Source organism: Cryptotermes secundus, unplaced genomic scaffold (genome assembly GCF_002891405.2).
Source record: "Cryptotermes secundus unplaced genomic scaffold, Csec_1.0 scaffold537, whole genome shotgun sequence".
NCBI lineage: Eukaryota > Metazoa > Arthropoda > Insecta > Blattodea > Kalotermitidae > Cryptotermes > Cryptotermes secundus.
The window spans coordinates 2,507,676-2,523,323 of NW_019740661.1; the positions used below are offsets into that span (position 1 = coordinate 2,507,676).

At 42.3% G+C, this 15,648-nt stretch overlaps 1 protein-coding gene across 2 annotated transcripts in view; it reads left to right on the forward strand.

Moving 5' to 3' along the window:
• Positions 1 to 597: 597 nt before the first annotated feature.
• The window catches only part of LOC111872509 (sodium- and chloride-dependent GABA transporter 2), a 36,280-nt gene continuing 21,229 nt past the window's right edge, over positions 598 to 15,648 (forward strand). The window contains exons 1-2 of one of the 2 annotated variants that reach the window (XM_023866501.2): positions 598 to 1,126; positions 6,210 to 6,502. In XM_023866501.2, coding sequence (XP_023722269.1) covers positions 6,214 to 6,502 — 289 coding nt within the window. In that variant the 5' untranslated portion in view covers positions 598 to 1,126; positions 6,210 to 6,213. Of the gene's footprint in view, positions 1,127 to 1,995; positions 3,357 to 6,209; positions 6,503 to 15,648 lie in introns of those variants that run through there. The other variant, XM_023866502.2, reaches the window with a different exon arrangement.

The following is a 15,648-nucleotide window of genomic DNA, read 5'->3' on the forward strand; positions in this document are numbered from 1 at the left end:
CGGGCGAAGAGAGTTCACGCCTTAAACAGCGCGGCCACTGTAATCGGTGTTGTAATTTACACATATTGTATTTAACACTTACACGTATACTGTCATTTACGTGGTATGTACACAGAATAATGACCGAGTGAGTGATATTAGAACCACCTATGTACCTAACCACGTGACCAAGTAACATAAAGTCTAACTAATCGATAACGCTGAAACCAGAAGGCATCGTCCGTCGGTCCAGATCTCGGACAGTTCATTTCACTTCTATCCTCATGGCCCATTTCTCTTAGGTCAGTTTTAACATCAACCAGTTCCCTTCCAAGAGGTTTCCACACAAAAATCCTGTCTGTATTTCCGTTATGTCACTCAGCCATATAATTTCCATTTTAAATTATCCTATCAATATTAAAAGAGAAAATGTACGAATATTTTGTTGGAATTCGCATAGATAGTCGCTTTGACAAGGGTGAAAACTAAATAATTTCATCAGTTGAAACAGGCTGGTTAAATAACCAACATATCTTTTTGTATACAAATATTAAGAGAAGCGATGCGCACTACACACACAGAAAACCACGTGGCTTGTCTGCGGCAGCCAAACGTCGGCCATTGATCGGCGCTGCGCATATATCAGCAGAATCGACCCGCGTCCACACTGCCCTGGTCAAGCGCACGACCAAAGGAGAAATTGAGAGACGATTTGACCCTCACCAGCCGCAGGACACGACATTGACGACCGCAGTGAGACACCTGAATTTCTCCATGTCACCTTGAAAACCTCCTCCTGAACCTCAGTTCGTGCCTTGTTCAGGGCAGTTGGAATCGAGGCCCGCCTTTCGACTTGCATACAGTTGCGGAGGGCGGAGGGTAAGAAGTGGAGAGGGTTGCGAAAATTGATTCACAAGCCTTCCCTCTCCTTTACTACCACCGTTTCTCGTTGCCGGCCTGTCCATCTGTCACTCTGTCTCACTCAAACCTTTTGTCTTTTTCATATTTGCAAATCCCCCCCTTCAGCCCCTACCGTTCTGCTACTACAGCTGCGAAGCCCGGGTGCGCAGACAGACACACTGCCAGTTGTGAACCATACCGCCAGAAACATCACACTTACGGCAAAAGAATTAACCACTACAATCAGGTATGGCTTTCCTTACTTTTACGTCATTTAACAAAGCATGCATCCTCTTAGAAGTTACCGTAAACTGAATCCTAAAGTAAATTCAAAACGTGACATCGAGATGTGAACACATGTAGAATATAATCTAACATAATAATTTTAGGGGTAAACAGCCCCAGATACTTAGTTCATATGTTCTTATTTATTAAAACGCATTCAAAGATTAATTTTTATGGAGTGTACGATAACGTATGGGTCACTGTGTTTAGTAAACACCGGTACAAGGTCACGTGATGAGGGCCGTGACACACCTCGTTTAGGGTTTTAGTTCATAATGTAACACATAAGGAAGCTATATCCTGGTGTGACTAACAATATAAACGACTTCAAGATGCAAACGTGTTGTTTAGCAATAAGAAGTAAATGAAGAAACGACATAAAAACTAAAAAAACACGCGGTTTTTTCGAAATCCATTACCTACGCTTTGTGCAGCTCATTTCATATTTTGAAGACGTCCCAGAGGGATGTGATCTCCAGTGCTCCTACGTGCACAGGAAGTTAGAACTGCGGTTACAACGAACTTGCTATCTCGCTTTTCTTCAAACTGTAGTACTGCTCAAGATGAGGTAAGTGAATCTGGTTATTTTCCCATGATTTCTCGAACAAACTGTATATAGATTTTAATGTCATGAGGGTAGAGAGACCGGAGTATTAGGTTGACCACTCACCTCTGTCTAGTGCTGAGGTTATGAATTCCTGGAGCTTCAAATCCACTCCATGGCATAGAGTGATATTCAGACGCAGAAAGAATACATTTCGTTCTTTATTGGAAGCAAATTACTCGATTTTATTAACGTTTTCCTGACACAAAAATGGACAGAGACAATGCTTTAAAATACAGTAACAGTTTATTGACACACACGTTCTATTCAATTACTTTTCTTTTCTGAGATCCTCAATTGTCCATGTTTTTCTTGCAAATTTTACTGAAAAGACGAGTGGGTGTTACTTATAACAGTTTACAGGCTAAATTACTAGATGTACCTGCTGTGGAGGAGAGTCTGTCATGAGAATGACAGCTGCTAAGCTGGTCGACACATTCCCTGATTTTTTTGGGTTGAACACAGTACTGAACCTTTGGGTTCCGTAAAAGTAGAGCAAATTCTTGATCAGCTAAGCGAATATTAGTTTCTCATGAAGGCCTCTGTACCACAATACCAATACGTGGTGGTGTAAATACTACAGCTGCTGGTATAGAGGCTAATTTTATACACAGATTTTGGCATATTTTGCTTTCTGAGAACTTCCAGCTTCCTATGTTCTTGAATGAGATGGCATGATAAGCAATAAATGGTGAGCGAGTAAAGATTTGTATGAAAAACTGCTTTAGCCTGTTTCAGCATACTGACTCGAACAGTCTGAATAAAATCGCCCATATCTCAGGACACCTGGCAGCCTGGCTCAAATTTGAATATATTTCTAACGTTTTGGTGCTAAATGAACGTGTTTAATTGAAATATATGACTCATTTGTGTATTCTTTACTTAAGGACGCTTTCCACATGTCAGACTGTATGCCCATAACGTAGAATAGTAGAGCGATAAATGAATAACGAGCTGCAAAAGATGATAAAGGAAGACACCCTAGCCAAATTCAAGATAATTTTGCTGGCATCTTAATGGAGGGGTGAGAAAAAAAAATCCTCAGTTATAACCGGTATACGGACGAACATGTGAACCAGGGGCAACTTACATTGAAACATGAGCACTAGCCGCTTGGTCATGATTTTCGGTGAGATAATACTGCTAAAATTAATCTTAAAAGCCAAGTTTACTCGTAAAGGTATGAAATATAGGTCATTTCAGTTGACTCAGAATAAGACCAAATGGCAGAAGTTGAAATTATGGCAATGAATCTTCATAGTCTTGCAACAGGGAACTGCTTGGCCAGCGAAATAATTATCAACTGTACATTTAAGTCCATTAATTTATTCTCTCTATGCTGGGCAAATCCCACTCGCTTAAAGCGTATTTTCGCCCCCACCTACTACTCGTACTAATTCCCACGTCAGTATATTGCGGTCCTAGCACATGCGCGAAACCTAATGCGCTCCATATAATGAGTAAAAGAGCAGTGACATTAGTCTGTGGCAAAATCTGGTTCAGTAGCTGAACGTCAGTGAGCACTTTATATGTCGGTGCATCTCAGAACCATGGCTTCGAAATCAAGCTGATAGCAGGGGACACACAGGTGTGATGGTGAACACTCCGAGCAAAAGTACAAAATATTGGTGCTGGAATTGTGCAGGCCATGGTTTGCTAGCATTTGTAGAGTAAATTTATTTTGCAGTGGGGATATTGTTATTAGGAGAATATATAAATGCAAAGTAGTTAATTTTTTCCTTCTTATTGCCTTCTTTTTTCTCCGTTATTTCTTTACTTTCTCATTTCTTACACAAACAAACAAAGGAAAATGAAACGTCAGAAATGAATTCAAGTCATGTATATTTTACTTCTGTGCCAAATGTTGAACAAAAAGTATGTTCACTGGTCCTGCGACATCATCGGTCGGAAATCACCATAAATTTCATTGAGCGTAGGACGTAATTCGTTGTGTATTACGCATGATAGTATGAGGAAACGTGCTGAAATATCATTAGAAAATTTCTAGGAACAAATCATCAGAAAGAAAGGCCGAAGAGTAATTTGAGGTCTCAGATAAAAAGGAAATTAACTTTTACATGTAGATTCATTGACGTGTATTTCTGAGCTACGAATTTAGATCTGTAGTAAGCAAAGGGTCATCATTTGAGCTCACATTCATCTAATGACGCTTCATGAACTGCTGATTTCTACATGGAAATAGGACTGTTGCATGAATAAGCGATGGCAGGGGAAGATATTCCGGTTAATTTACTTTCAGTATTTGCATTGGACAGATTCAGAAACTGCCGACAAAATCGATTAAGATGCTCAGTTTTTTTTACCTAAAATTTCTTTTAGACCTTCTGCAGAGATGAGCGGACAACAGGGATAAGGATGAGAAAAGGATTGGCCCAAGTCCCTGTTTGTTTGTGATAGTAAGATCTATCAATTGTTGCTAGTATCTCCTAGACATTTACGGGTATTCTGCGGCCTCTTCTCAAATTGTAACTTAAAAAGCGGGAAACTACAGATAGCCGGAAATGGAATAGATTTCAGCGGCACAGGTTGCGAACGTCCGGAATAAATTCCCCTGGCTCATGACAGGAACCAGTGGCGAGCTCTTGTGGATGCGGTGTTGAAACTTCGGGTTTCATACATCGGAGGAACTTCTTGATGAGCTGAGCGAGTATTAGCCTTCAAGAATCCTGTTTCATAGCGTCTGGCAGTATGGAGCAAAAAATGAATATCATTATTGTATGAAGCAGACACGACAGTTACGCCTCACTACAGAGCATTAACTGCAGTGAGGGTTGGCGATGGGTGAGTCGCCAATCCAGCGAACCGTAAAGTCGCTAGAGAATTTAACAAAATAAAGCTACAGATATAAGAGGCTTTAAACTGAACAGTTTTTAGGACAAATATGCATGTAAAACTTGTTATTTCACACTGTAAAAATGATGAGCGAGCCCGGCAGGAGACATAACTCACAACAGGCCTATTCTGCTGGTGCAAATATTGTCAGCAGACTGTAAGCTATCTGTGGCTCGTAGTGACATTGTAAGATTTGAGGCTTTCACGGCGGTGACTATGAAGAAAGCAGTCTTCTGGGATTTGGCACCGTGTATATGTGGTGTTAACCGACGTTTCGGAGGAACGTATCGCCCCCTCTTCAGGGTAGAAGAAAAAGTATAAGAAATCTGCAAGCGACAACACCGTGAGAACCGGTAAAGCAATCTGCTTTACCGTTTCTCACGGTGTTGTCGCTTGCAGATTTCTTATACTTTTTCTTCTACCCTGAAGATGGGGCGATACGTTCCTCCGAAACGTCGGTTAACACCACATATACACGGTGCCAAATCCCAGAAGACTGCTTTCTTCGTAGTGACATTATTGCCGAAATATATATGAGACAAAACTGTCGTTACTAACATGTGAATTTCGAACAGTGTAGTCATGGCCTACGTTATAAAATCCAAGGAGAGTATTAAAGCACAATCATGTATCCATTTTCTATACGAACTACATTTTTGCTCGTCAAAAGTCATTGGATGAAATCTGAAATAATGCATAACTGATAATTCATACGCTATGCACAGAGATGTGTTGTGATAGAGGGTGATATTCATACTGTTAACTAGCTTAATGGAACAGAGTGTATCTTAAGAAACTGACATTCGATCAGATGATGAGTAAATCCCACGTATTTACGGAACTAATAGCTTCATTACTACGTAGGATTTGCAATTCTTGCAGTGCTTGTTATGAAGTCACATTCTTGGGTATATCGCTGTGTAGTCCGTTGAAAGTCAACCGACGTTTCAGTGGACTACAGGACGATATATATCCCAGAAGGCTGAACTCGTTCGTTGCCATATACGAAATTTGAGGTTCTCATGGCAGTGATCACGGTCTTCTGGGATGTGACGCCGTGTAGCTACGCGCCGTCCTAGAAGGCATTAATTTTAAAGTTACTTATCGTGTTCAAAAGAGATCGCCCCCCACTCATTTAAATCAAGTCAACATTCTCACGCCATTTTTCTTTATGCTCCATTTCAACGCTGTCCTCCCACCCAAGCCTATGTTTTCCTGACGCTCTTTTCCTTTCAGACATTTCAACTAAGATGTATCCTCTTTTCATTCCTTCCAAGAGTATCACATGACACCCCAGCTTACCCTCCTTGATTTGGACACTACAATAATGCTAGGCGAGCAGTAGAAATTTTTAAGTTTCTCATTATGCAGATTTCTTCGTCCTCCAATTACTTCGTCTTTCTTAGGTCCGGATATTCACCTCAGCTCTCTGATCTCTGACACCCCTAGATCGTCTTTATATAACTGAAGTTCATCGGTATGCCAAGATGTTGCTTCACCTCAAATCCAATCACCCACCTGCTTTCTTGCTGATGTGTCTGATCCAGCTTGTCGAGCGGATAATCACCGCGACTCTCCATTTCTGCAGGTAGATGTCGGAGAAAATGTACTACTGGGGGGAAGAGAAGGAGTCGGTGGACCCCGACCAGACGTTTATAGAGTTCTCAGCGAAGCCGGTGGGACCCACGGCGGCCGTGGCACCTCCTCTCCATGTAAGCACAACACCGGCAGGTCGGCAGACCACAGGGGCACCAGAGGACGCTGACGAGGAGCGCGGTGGCTGGGGAAACAAGCTGGACTTCTTGTTCTCTTGCATCAGCGTGTCCGTGGGGCTGGGTAACGTGTGGAGGTTCCCCTACCTGTGCTACAAAAACGGTGGAGGTACGTGAAACCTTTGCCATATCTCTATATTATGTTCTCAGTACCAGGAAGTAAAGCCTCTGTCACGTGTCCGGGGTTCCGTGACTAATATTAAGGGGTTCTGGATTGGATGATTAGATTTATTAGGACGCCTTCTGTTACAGTCAGCTCACAATCGATGACTGCATTAGAATCGCTTCATTCCTTAGTGGACTACGAGCGTCTTCCCTTCTACGTGACTGACTTGGTTCTGATTTACGAATCCGTCACTCACGAATCACTAAGCACGAATGACGAATGAAGATTCACTTACGACCGAATCCTAGAACTCCCTTACGAATCACGACTCACGAATGCCCTCTCTTTTACAGCTCGGGACAAACGGAAGAGAGGGCACCACTTCGAACAGTTCGTCTCTTATTATCTGTTTCATCCGTTGCTAAGAAACGTGTGTCGATCTAGTAGCAAAGCTTTGACTTCTACAAGCGAATTCCTTGCAACGAAACGCGCTTTTAGCAAGCCGTTGTCTAGTAACTGACTATTCTGTCACAATATTATCAAAGTAGCCGGTACTAAAACGGAATTTTTCTTAAACTGAAAAATATTGACTTAATGCTCTTACTTCTCTCTAGCATAACAAATCTTCAACAAACTCCTATTTAATATTTATAACTGTGTATGTTACATTGATCTCTTCCCTATACGTTTAACAAACTTAATATGTATCTGTTATTAAGCTTTCACGGTGGTTAATTATTGGTGGTGATTCTGCTTTTGGGTTGTTATACCGTGAAGCTGAGGTCGTTGATGCCAATGTTTCAGAGGTCGGAAATCTCGTTCACAACCGTATAATGGAATAATCGAAGAACAGACATTAATTTTTTACATAGATAATGTAAAATTATACTGCTAGAATAAAATTCAATTTAGCACGTGGTTTAGCTCCTTCGTAGATGGTCCTAAGATCGCATCCTGGTCAACTTATTTTAATTTCATGCAACTATAAATCCGTTCCAGATTATTGTTACTACTGCATTTTTTATGAATTTACTACTTATACACACTTTTTTTTTCTATGTAGAATTTGTCGAACACAATCTTAAACTTTCGTATCGTCATGTGCATTGACTCTTGGCAGAGGCCTATAATCAGTATTGTCATGGGTAGGGATGACATATAAACCGGGTTTTTGTTGGATGGCTGATTTCGTTGCAACTTACACATTCATACAGTTCGAGATTACAGGTAATACAGCGCTATCGCTATTCTACACAATTTCCAGTTCATCGTTACACACGCACTAGGGTTCTCAGTCTTCAATAGTCGTATCCTGGCAACGGACTTATTACAGTCTCACTGTAACTTGAAATCATAAGTGAGGTCTTCTTCGCACAGTTTAATTCCCTTCTTGCCATTTCTGCGGCTGCCAATTCCGAGACTAGACTTGGCTACTCTCGGCTGTTGTCCTATACTCCGTCCCGTCTCAAGTTCAAGTTCAAGTCACATTGCGACTGACGGTCAGTCAGTCAGTAAGTCTTGGTGTCGAGCCCTATCTGGGGCTCATGACCAGATATTTATATTACTGTTTCAGACTTGCGGTCTTGCTTTTGTGGGGCGTCCTCTCTGACGAGTGGACGGGTCTGTCTTTTGTACATGCTGCTAGCCTTTGGCAGCGCAGTCTTTCTCAGGTCCAAGTCCCTTGAGACTAGTGACCTTATTTTGCTGTCTCAGATGTGCAACTTCCCTTTTCGTCGCCTCCTACGACTCGCAGGGTCACGGTGGAGGTATTCTACCCCGCCTCCACACAGGGGTTGTCTAACGATGAAGGTTCTCCCAGTTCGGCTCTCCCGTCCCGTCTTCTGACTGTGCCCTCTTATAAGTCATCGGTACGGGCCCCACGGAAAACACTGTATTCTATTGTCAAGAATGCGTGTTTACTGGTCCGTTACCTAGTAATGGATGTCGTTTTGTTGCGTGCGCGTGTGTTGAGGGAATGTGGTTACCGATCCGTTGCCTAGCAATGGGTATACAAGTCACAGTAATGATTATACAATATATATTTGCGATATACTTCAGTACCAAATTTAACATACCTATTTCCAGTGGTTCATTAGTTACTGCCATCAAAGTGGAAATTAAACAGCCCATAGGTTTCATACAATACTCCAATACGTTGTTCTACATTCTACGAAAGAATACTGAGAAGACTATTAAATTTGTTGATGATTTGTCAGCGTACATAATTTCTTGAGCCCAGATCAATTGGCGCTAATGACGAACCGCTCCACAATTTCGCGCGTTCGCCATGTAACTGCAGGTTCTATGGAATTAAAAATTATGACGTAGGAGTGAACTCTAACGACATAACGTTCATAACAATGTTTGTGAAAATCGATCAGCTGCTTCATCAGTTGAACTGGGACACACAGCATATCTCATAAGCCCAGTAGATTTTCCTCTCAAGTAGGGAAAGCAGGCATAAACTCAGGAGAACGGGCGTTTTAGTTAGTGTTTCTGGGAACGTTAAGTTTAATGTCTCTGCTGTTTATTTTTCTTGAGAATAACAGAATTTGTGATTACATACAGTGTGACTTCCGCCATTCTGATTAGGTTAGAAACAGATCGTAACTGAACGCGAAGCAGAATGAGTACTGCAGAACCGTGCAGATCGCTTTATAAAATCTGAAGAGCCGCCCCATAGCTCAAGCGGTTAGTCGCTGGCTTCCACCGCGGCGGCCCGGGTTGCATCCCGGGTCTGGTCAAGTGGGATTTGTGGCGGACAAAGTGGAGCTGGGGTGGGTTTTCTCCGAGTACTTCTGTTTCCCCTGCCAATCTTCATTCCACCAATTGCTTCACAATCACCCTCACCTATCATCTGGGGCTGGTACAATAGGTCAGAAGTGGCCGCAGTACAAGGGACTTAGTCCCACCCCACTAGCATTAATAAAAATAATTAAAATCTTAATTTAACCCATCCTCATTGTGCTAATTACAGTTAGCATTCGAGCCTCCTGGTCCTAATGTTTGTTATACTCTTCGCAGCACTATCATATGGAAAAGAGTGGGGCATAAATCGACAGAAGCTAACAACTTGTAGAGTAAACAAGGAAAAGGCACATTGCATGGGAAATGGCAGCAAATGGAATGCATTTTCTCTTTTTATCTGAGGCAATTCTTGTCTTTCTGTAGTGGGACGAGGATGTGGCTTGCCTGTGCCAGAGCCACCCACGTCACGTCGCGTGCCAATTCACGTGACACACTCAGTCCTAGGAAACTGAGAATTACTATGAACTATGAATGACTCCTATTAAAGTGAATCACAATTACACCATTTCGTAAGTATTTAAGGGACTTTCATTCTAGTTGCTGAAGCTATTTATTGGACCGCCTATGTGGTCTAGTGGTCAGAGTTCCTGGATACAGATCCAGAGGTCTGGGTTCGATTCCCGGCGCTACCAGACATTCTGAGAAGTATGGGTCTGGTACTGGGTTCACTCAGCCTCGTGAGGATAATTGAGGAGCTATTTGAATGGAAAAGTAGCGGCTCCGGTATAGAAAACAGAGATTAACGGCCGTGGGGATTCGTTGCGCTGACTACGTGACATCCTCTATCCACTAAACTTGGAACTAACTTCGCCGACAAGCGGCGGTCGCTCGGTCGGTATAGTTCGCTTGCGGATTAAAGCCACGGAGTTTGTTTGTTTTGGTCTGTCACTATTTACAATGTCAAGTAGAACAGAAGATATTTCTCAAGTGACTGAAAGTACATTAAACAGTTTTGAGCAAAACTCTGAAGCCTTCTCGAAAGCTGTAGATGAATCAGGTCATAGATGTGGCAGACAGCGTGGCCAGCGATGTTCAACACAGCTGTGGATCCCGACTTCAGTGCAACAGAAGAATTAACCGCATAATGCGATATGAAAGAATGAGGTTGTACGAACGAGTCATTAGGAAAACTTCAATCTAAACATCAACAACCTCCGTTAAGTCATAACAGACGTAGCTCCGGCGATGACAAGAAAAAAATGCATTAAGAGCATTGATTGCCGAAGAACTGGAACACTGCACTAAGCCGAGCTTCGGAACTGGTGACGGGCCATTGCATCATACACCAACAATCTCTTTGTTCCCAGGCAGTGAAGATGTACGATGCAATATGTACAGTTAAATCTACTTAATCTCGGTCAATCACAGTTTCAAAATCTTCTTATTGACCTTGAAGCAGACAATGGAGGTGTGTTGCACCACTCAGGGGTATGATGACTAGGTCGAGTAGGAGTCCTTAACGGATCTATGAATATGATAGGAACGCCATTGCTGGAACGTTCTGATGATGACTGGGTTTCGGACTTCTTTCCTGATTTATATGCGACAGCATCAAAATGACATAAAACACCACTCGAGGAAACATTGATTAATAATTAACATGTACCACTATATTAAGAATTTTTAGTGAAAATTCAGAAAAGAAACCAAAATACAGCAAACTTGCTAATTCGAAACGAGAGAACTAAATCTGTGTCTTTCAACGTACCAAAATATCCAACGCAGATTGGGGTTTTGAGGGGAGATGACGCATCCGGGCTCCAAGGTACGGAATGCTGTTTCGCCCTTTAAACAGATGTTCGAGCAAGGGCTGAGATATTCCAAACGGAACTCATCGATTTACAGAGCACAGAAGAAATTAAATAAGCATTTATAAATGTAACTCTTATGGAATTTTAAAACTCAACCTCCCTAAGGCCAATTTTCTTCAGCTTTATAGGAACGCCATTAATACTACATCGTTTGGGAGTACACTGAAACCTCATTACTTCGGAATTCGAGATAATTCGGACAGCTGTTTTTTGTTTTTTTTTTTGCGAAACAAAACTTGGGAGCCATCATCAGTTTTGTGGACTCTAACCTACAACACCACAAATAATCCCTAATGCTGAGGGAAATGAGGCAAAAAGTAGAAAAGAGGAATACAAACAAAAATAAGTTCGTTTTTAAACACGGTCCCAATAACACTACGTGCGTAGGCTACCTAAAATGTTCTTACGACTGATTTCAAAACTTATATATTTTTTAAATTTTATGGCGTACAATCTAAGCTTCAAATTTAAGCTGTGTTGCCTAAAAGACACGTGAAGTCCATTTTGTAACTTCCCTGAACATACTTGTATTTTCAGTAAAAGATAAAGGGAACGGTAAAGTTGTCCGTGTGCTTAACTAATTAAGCACTACGCCATGAAACATATGGGGGAGTGGATGTAAAGGTTCACATTTTCTTGACCCCGGCACTAGCTGGAGGTGAGTAGCACTTTTATAATTCGGACTTTCACTAATCTGGACAAGGGTTCGCCGCCAATTAGTCCGCATTTTTTTTCCCTTGGCACTACAGCCCCAGTGGGCCTAGGCCTACCTCCATGAACTTCTCCGTTCACTTCGGTTTTTCTAGATCTTACACATTCGGTAGGACTCCTTGGGCGGGTGATCAGCTCGTCGCAAGGCCTCTCTACCTGTACACAAACACAGAAAAACGCACACAAACATCCATGCCCTGAGTGGGATTCTAACCCATGATCTCGGCTTCTGAGCGAGTGAAGACAGTACATGCCTTAGACCGCTCGGCTACCGTGACCGGCTTCTTTGGTTTGATTACCCTGTAATATTCGGTTAAGAGTACAAATTATGAAGAGAATGTCACAGCATGAGCAGGGCACGAGAACAGTCTTACCAACTTCCGTCCACTCTTGCCTCTCGCTGCACTGCTGAGAATCTCACGGTCCAATTTTTAAAGTGGAGACTGACGTCACGGGGCTGTGTAGCAATGTTGGGCCAACAGTGAGTCACTGGAACACATTGTGATTTATAGAGACATCTCGGTACACTTCCCTACCATCTGTCACCCATGCGACGTCATATCATCAAACCTGTCACTTGTCTTTACTGTCCGTCAGACTCCTCTTGGAAACCGGGCCTCTATCTCAAGCGCGTAACACATTCACCTGGCAGAGTTCATCCACGTCAATCATATCATGAGCAGAGAGCCAGAATGCTTGATATGTGGGTGTTACGTTTGGTCCAGCATCTTGAAGGAAGTTAGGTGTATATTCGAGATGTTTATGTACAAAGTCTAGAGAACATTTGGACCCAAAAAAGCAGGATATTGAAATTTGCACGATGAACAGAATGTGTAATCCTCACCAATTATTATTATTGAAATTATCAATCCAAGAAGGATGACATGTGGAGGGCTCGTAATACGCATGGGAGAGCAGGCCTAAAGCAAAATTATAGTTGGGAAGTCTGAGTGTAGGAGACCAATTGTGGGACCTAAACGTAGATGCCAGAACAATATTAAAATGGATATTAAATAATCGGTGTGTAAGCTGATGGGCTGTTGTTGCTAGCTGCGCCTCCGATGCACTGGCTCCCACAGCATATAGGCCTAATGGATTACCCACAAGGCTCTGGGGCTGCCATGTTGTGGGAGGGTGTGTACCCCGGAGGATGGCAGCCAGCACAGAATCCTATGATTCCGATTTGTCCTGAAGGGCCCTTTATTGTTTAAAGTTTACGAATTATTATTATTATTAAAAGTTTATATATTATTTTACATTAATTGAAGTTAGAAAATCTAGCTCGGAATAATCCCCACTGGCGAGCTTTGTGAAAATAGCCATGGAGATGTGTGTTCCATAAAAGTGAGGAATTAGAAAAAAAAACCGAGTGAGTATCATCAGCTTCTGAAGGTGGATTCTGATCCATGCAGCAAATTTCCCTGTTCTAGAACCATTCATACTGCTGTCTCTCCTTCGAATCTCAGCCGAATTACCGGTCACCTTGACTCAGGGTTTTTGTTATTTTCCTCTATTTTTCCAACTTAATGGCTCACGACCATTCTTTCCAATTCCTTATCTACTCGTCTTCGCAACCATCTTATTGTCTCACTTAACGCTATCAAACTTCTACAGTTAACAGAGCATCTTTGAAGAACGTAAGGACCAAATAACGTCCCTAAAAGCACACACACGTATATAGGCATATATATGTTATTTACAACTATGTGTTGGGCTCCTGGTCATTTCCTACGCACCTGCATCCTGCAGTTTCCAGGTCAGTTTTCACTTTGGTCAACAGGCAATATCTATCTGTCACACCTCTTCCAGAAAATCATTACTACTGTATATGAGAGCAGCAGAGAAATTGTGCGATAGGTTTTCTAAGCCTCATGAATGTTTTATCTAAACCCTAATGGCTAGACGCAATCTGGCCCGTGAAGCGGTAACGCTGCAGACTTGTATTCAGCAAGTACTTGGTTCGAATCTTGGACGGGACACCGGCTATCTTGATTGAAGTTTTCGTGGCTTGTCAGTTCCTCAAAGAAAATCTCAGGATTAAGCTACGACCAGTTCCTTTCACATTCTCTCAATTCCTCGTTCAGCAATCGTACCACATTCGACTCTACTGACATAAGCCAGCATGCATTGGGCGATGAGGTGATGGTTTGGCAGCCAGCAGAGGACAGGTACGGGCAAAAAAAAAATTCTAGCCGTCAAGTCTAAGGATGAATTGGATTCCCTGCATTTTCGTGCTAAAACTACACTAAGTGGGCACAGGAAAAGAAGCCCTCCTGTGTATACGTAGGCTTATCACCGGACTAGCATAAATTACTAGGTATTCAAAGATGCCTCATGTATTTTCGTGAAATATCTGTAAAACTGGAGAACTTTATAATCTCTGACTAATTTAATGATGTATTTCCAACATATATTCTATTACCATTTTGATTCTTAATATTTTGAGGTGGCCCCTAGATCAGGAGTGCGCAATTATTCTTGTTTGTGGGCCTGGATGGGTCTATTTCGAAACAACCACAGACAGGAGAAACTCGCGAAATAAATTCAATATTCAAGCTAACTGTTCGATAACTGCCCATTAATCACACTACCTGAACATACTTCACACTTTGCAAAACATGTAAACCAAACTTATCCTAATTAATTCCGACATGGCATCCTAAATTTGAACTGTTGTGCGCAAGGTGTTCTGAAGTATTAAACCAAACTTGGAATGGGTCCCATTCGGCATTCTCGTGCCCTCTTGTAAGTACGTGTATTAAGCGAAAATATTATATATGTGAGTTAGAGACCAAATATTTATTTTAAATCAAAACCTCAGTGTGTACCTATGTTGTCTGTGTTTAATTGTAACATTTCGTATAAGTTATTTATCACGAACTAAAAGTAATAAAGGATTGTGTTGTCTCTCTGGACGTTCTACAAACTAAAAAACAAAACAAACTCCGTGGCCTGCAGTCCGCAAGCGAACCATACCGATCGAGCGACTGCTGCTTGCCGGCGAATTTAGTGCAAACTTTTGCGGATAGAGGTGTCACGCGCAACGGATCCCCACGGCCGTTAATCTCGGTTTTCTAGACCGGAGCCGCTATTTCCTTGAGCTAGCTCCTCACTTATCCTCACGAGGCTGAGTGGACCCCGTTCCTGGCCCACTTCTTGTCCAAAAATCTGGTAGCGCCAGGAATTGAACCCGGAACCCCAGGATCTGTAGCCAGGAACTCTGACCACTAGACCACAGAGGGGGTCTTCTGGACGTTCTGTTCTCCGTAAATGTGTGGTGGATACAGAAAATATATTTGGAAAGCAGAAGAAAATTCTAAGTAAGCGATTTAATTGTTTAATGTACTTTCTGGAAAGACGATAAATTTAACCTCCTTCCTCTTTGATCAACAAAGGGCCGGGTAAGCGAGACGAAGCCTCTAACTGAAAGAACGAAGATGTGATAATGTGCTGCCCTCTACAGGGCTAGAGATCTACAGAGCGGTGACAAATGATTACAGAACAATGGTTAAATGATAATTAGCAGAGAGAACGGGAAAGAAAATGGAAGAAAATCAAAGACGACCCCGCAATAATGCCACTTCCCCCCCCCCCTTTGCCCTACAGCCCCAGTGGGCCTAGGCCTACCTCCATGAACTTCTCCGTTCACTTCGGTTTTTCTAGATCTTACACATTCGGTAGGACTCCTTGGGCGGGTCATCAGCTCGTCGCAAGGCCTCTACCTGTACACAAACACAGAAAAACGCACACACACAAACTAAACATCCATGCCCTGAGTGGGATTCGAAGCCACGATCCCGGTTTCCAAACGAGCGAAGA